The sequence below is a fragment of the Salvia splendens genome, chromosome 2 (assembly GCF_004379255.2).
Source record: "Salvia splendens isolate huo1 chromosome 2, SspV2, whole genome shotgun sequence".
Lineage (NCBI taxonomy): Eukaryota > Viridiplantae > Streptophyta > Magnoliopsida > Lamiales > Lamiaceae > Salvia > Salvia splendens.
In genome coordinates, this window is record NC_056033.1 from 18,616,081 (window position 1) to 18,620,907 (window position 4,827).

At 44.8% G+C, this 4,827-nt stretch overlaps 1 protein-coding gene across 3 annotated transcripts; it reads right to left on the reverse strand.

Moving 5' to 3' along the window:
- Positions 1 to 1,014: 1,014 nt before the first annotated feature.
- LOC121790685 lies at positions 1,015 to 2,706 on the reverse strand. Of its 3 annotated transcripts, none has more exons than XM_042188835.1 (3): positions 2,471 to 2,706; positions 2,148 to 2,288; positions 1,015 to 1,434 (listed from the first exon to the last, which is right to left on the reverse strand). In XM_042188835.1, the coding sequence occupies exons 1-3, from the start codon at positions 2,612 to 2,614 to the stop codon at positions 1,384 to 1,386; spliced, it is 336 nt and encodes a 111-aa protein (XP_042044769.1). In that variant the 5' UTR covers positions 2,615 to 2,706; the 3' UTR covers positions 1,015 to 1,383. The 3 variants fall into 3 exon arrangements, with proteins under 3 accessions (XP_042044769.1, XP_042044770.1, XP_042044766.1); XM_042188836.1 differs by lacking the exon at positions 1,015 to 1,434 and adding an exon at positions 1,502 to 2,046; XM_042188832.1 differs by lacking the exon at positions 1,015 to 1,434 and adding an exon at positions 1,502 to 2,060.
- Between the last annotated feature and the right edge of the window lie 2,121 nt (positions 2,707 to 4,827).

The following is a 4,827-nucleotide window of genomic DNA, read 5'->3' on the forward strand; positions in this document are numbered from 1 at the left end:
GCTTCATTGGCCTCCATCTCCTGGGCCAGATCAGCAGTAGCCATTCCTTGTTCTTACTTCTTTTTCCAAGCAAAGCAAGATTTCTTTAAATGACTCGGTTTCTTGCAATAGTAGCAACTCCTAGTCTCTCTCTCTCCCTCAGCTCTATCCTTCTTCTGTTTCTTCTTGTTGAAACCCTTCTTATTCTGGCCCTTCTTCAAGTAAAGGCTCTCAGCCACTAGATCACCTTGTCTGGTTGAAGGGGAGTAATCATTCTTCTGTGATTCTTTCAACTTAAGAGCAGAATGGATCTCCTCGTAGGTAACTTTGGACTCCCTTCCAAGCAGCACCGCATCTTTAAAATGCTCAAAGCTTTTGGGGAGGGAATTCAACAACATCAAGGCTTTATCCTCATCCTTGATTACCTCATCGATGTTCTCCAAGTCATCAATACACTTTCCGAATTCCTCAAGCTGCTCTGCAATTCCTTTTCCATCTGAGAATTTGAATGCAAGAAGTTTCTGCTTCAGGTGCAACCGATTTGCAAGGGACTTGGTCATGTACAATGACTCAAGTTTTGCCCATACCCCTGCAGCCGTCTCTTCCTTGGAGACTTCTCTTAGAACCCTATCCGCCAGGTTCAAGATTAGGGTGCTATAGGCCCTATATTGCAAATCTTGAAGCCTTCCTTTCTCCTTCTCATCAGCCACAGGTTTCTCTTTAGCATCACTGCCATCCTTCAAGATATCCCATAGGCCTTGCTGCATCAAAATAGCCTTTATCTTCAGCCTCCACAGCCCAAAATCATTCCTGCCGGTGAACTTCTCCACCTCAAACTTGGCTGTGGACATTTCTCAAACAAATGGTGGGCAAATCGCCAGGACGGCTTAGACAACGGAGCTTCTGGACCTTAATCCGCCCAGAACAGTAATCAACAAGAAATCTCTGGGAACTTCCCACAAACGGCGCCACTTGTTGGGTCGTTAAACCGCCGATCTCACACACACTGAAACGAGAAAGTAAATCACACAAGGATTTAACGTGGTTCGGTGAATGAAACACCTACGTCCACGGAGAAGATGACCGAAATTTTATTGATGAACAACTCTCAATTACAATGGAACTCACACTCACAATTCTACCACTCTGAGCTAATCGCAAGCTAAGAAAATGATCTCCTAATTGTGTATGTGTATTGTGTTTTTGACTCTCTTTTTACAACTGAATTACAATCGAGCTACATACATGAGATGAAGAAGAAAACAACCTGACTAACTTCACTTCTCAAAATCAGTTATAACCGCTTTTTCCCAACGGCTAGTTCCAGCCTTCTTTCTTGATCTCTTCCTTGAGCTCCAATGGCTCTATCACTCGACTGCATCAGTGATTTGCATGGACACACTTTCACAAGGTAATCTCCAATTCGTCATGCGCCAAGAAAAGGAGTAAGATGTCCTATAAATGGCCACAAAGAGCAGGTATGAGATTTGGACATAATCTCATATTCTGTATGTAGCCTATTTAGTTTGAGTATTGCATGGTGTAGCAGTAGGTTTATATATCAAAGATAAGGGTCGGATCCGTATCACCCTTAAGAAGCATGTGTGATTCGTAATTTCATAAAGTATGGTTTTCTAACTGAGCACAAGCAAGAAAGTATCCAACTAGAATCAATGAGTAAACTGCAGTTCAAAGTAATACTAGTACAACAAATGGAACACGAGCAACAAAATAGTTTCCAAGACCAACAAATGCCTTCCTTCCCCTGTCCAGTATTATGTCTGCAAGACTCTCTACAGAAATTCCCCCTTCCAACATTTGCAATTCCAGTGGTCAATACATTTCACTCGTCTTCATAACCGTGACCTAATTGGCATTACATTTAGGGATATCATTGCATTGTGAGGAGCAACGATTCTACCCCTTCTAATCTCTCTTATCCTAGCCGGTTGTGATCGTCGATAAATCTACCTAGAACGCAGAGGCTGAACCTATTTGTAAATATAAGTCTCAACTCATAACATCATTGGTATTTCCCCATTCAAAGAGCCATAAATGAAATTCTCACTGCAAGCATCATACTACCAGAAATGGCAAATCAATAAATTAAGACGAGCAATTGATAATTTTCTACAAAGGAGAATAACAGAACAAAATAGATGACTAACATTGATTTTAGCATCGGAAATATAGGAGATCCACATGTCTACCGAAACATCCATGGGTTTGCCACACTTATGGATCGCTGCCACACCGATTTCATCAATCAATGACGCAATCGCCCCCGCACTCAACTTTCCAGTTCTATCCTGCGCCAATCAACCACAAAATTGGAGGCTCAACTCAACTATCCAACCAGAAAATCCAATGTTTATCACGAAACACAAGGCTGTATCGATATAATCCTCTACGAATTGACAAAAAATTAACAAATTTGGAGCCAATCGCACCGATAGAGAAGTCTATGTTGAGCTCATTAGGAAAATCTTACGGTGAGACGAGCGGAGACGGTGAAAGAGCAGTAGAGTGTTGAATCGAGTCGGACCGAGTCGACGCGGACACCTCGGAGGATTGAGTACTCGTAGAAGCTGGGCACCGCTTGTGGTTTATGCGGCGGGAAGCGTAGATGCGACATGCGATCGGCGAGTTCGGCGGCCGTGATATTCTCGAGAAACTTTCTAGCTGTATCTATGGCTAATTGCTACCACCTGTTACTTTGAATGCTGCTTGTCGTCTCCCGCTAAGAGCATCAGCAGTGCCGCGGAATTCCCGGCGTAATTTACCACCGAATTCCCAAAAACACCAATTGGCACGTCATACGGACTTCTCACTGTCACGTCATAAGACTTCCCACTGCACAGTGGCGGACATCCCCAAGGACTTCCCACAATTAAAAAAAATTTAATGCAATAAACGGGAATTCCGCTCGGACGTCCGTGGGAGTCAACGCGATGGCGGGCGTCCACACGCCTGTCGCGACGGAATTCCGCGTAACGCCGTGGAACTGCAGTGTCCTCGGCGGAATTCCGTATCCGTGCATACCATGCACAATGGCGGACATCCACCGCGGAATTCCGACACGCCGGTCGGAATTCCGCCGGGACGGGCGTCATTGCTGATGCTCTAATACTATTTTCATTTCGAGAAGAGGCCGTTTGATAGCTATGTTACACCTAGATAAGGGATTAAACGCACAAAGCCCACTGAAAATCCTATGTTTCACTCATATTTGTAACTACCCAAAATCTTATTTTATTTATCATGGAAGCCTAGTCAATTTTAGCAAAATACAATTTTACCCATAAAAATTTCTAACCCTAAACCAAAATATGCGTTGATTTTACTTATGCTGTTGTATTGAAAGACCTCATTTTCCTATTAAATCATGTTATGATTTTTGTTGATGTCGATTTATTCTTCTCACTTTATTTTCATTATATTATATTATAATTATGTAATACTTGAAGGCAATTGCTTTTTTTTCAAAAAAAAATATGCGATTTTGTTCAATCCACAAACGCTTTAAACTTCAAAAAATTTGAACATACAAAATTTGGTACATGATAAAATATTTTCATATAGAATTTGTCCAAAATAATCAATGCTTAGAGCATCTCCAATAAGAATAGCTTAGCCACAGTTCAACCATAGCCCAGCCACAAACTCCTCCTGCCACATCATCAGCACTAAAACTCCTCATGTCACATCATCAGGACAAGCAACTGGACAAGCAATAGCTCAGCCATAGCCCAGCCACAATAAACAAAATTATTAAAACAAATAATTAACAATCACACAAAATACGGAATTAAATTTACGACACATATACGGAAAAATTCAATAATAATATTAGAATTTTAAAAAGTACATTAATTAAAAAAAGTATATTAACAAAAAAAAATTACATTAATTTAAAAAAAAACTCCTACTCTACGCACGAGCTCCTCCGCCTCACGCCTCGTCGTCGTCGTCGCCATCGTCGTTGTTGTCGCCGCTATCCGGGACCCCCAAATCTGCGGCATCTGAGCCCGCGTCTGAGCCCCCACCTGTGCCGCGGCGGCAGTCAAATCGACTCGAATACTCACGAGCAGTGCGTGAAAAAAACTCTTCTCCTCGGGGTCAGTGGCATTCTTCCAGTCAGATATGACCTTGTACATCTGAGCCCGCGTTTGTTGACTCGCCAAGAAGACGAGGTCGGCTATCGGGCTGCCAACAGTGGGGGATGGCAACTGGACCTCCTCGGACCTCTGGCGAGCCCGTTGCGCCCGCCTTTGACCAACCGGGCGAGTGCGGCGAGTAAACGCGGGAGGGGACGGGGTCTCCTGCGCATCTTCGGGGAGGTCGTTGGAACCGCCGCTGCTGCCGCAGGCGTAATCACCGGTATAATTCACGCGCTGCTTCTTCGGCCAGCCAGCATCGACTCCAGCCCGAAACTTCTCGGAGTCCATTAGCACCAGGTAGCAGTTCCAGTGGGTGAACTCCTTGTAAAGCCCGGGCACGGGGAACTCTTTCTCTGCCATCCTCCTGCAGTCCTCGTCAGTTTGGCCACTGGACTGCATTCGGAGGGCGTTGGTGTACAAGCCCGAAAATCAGGAGACCCCTTGCCGGATTCGGTCTCACCCCTTTCGACACTCCTCCCCGCTGCGTGGCCTCCCCTCCGGACAAAATGCCTTGTAGGCTGCTGCTATCTTAGCCCACAAGTTGACGATCCTCTGATTGTTCGAAGCGAGGGGATCATCACAAACACTCACCCACGCCTTGGACAGCGCAACATTCTCCGTGTCCGTCCACTTCCTCCGTGCCGAGCTGTCGTCACCAGTTGGTTGCGACGACTCGCCGACCACCCTC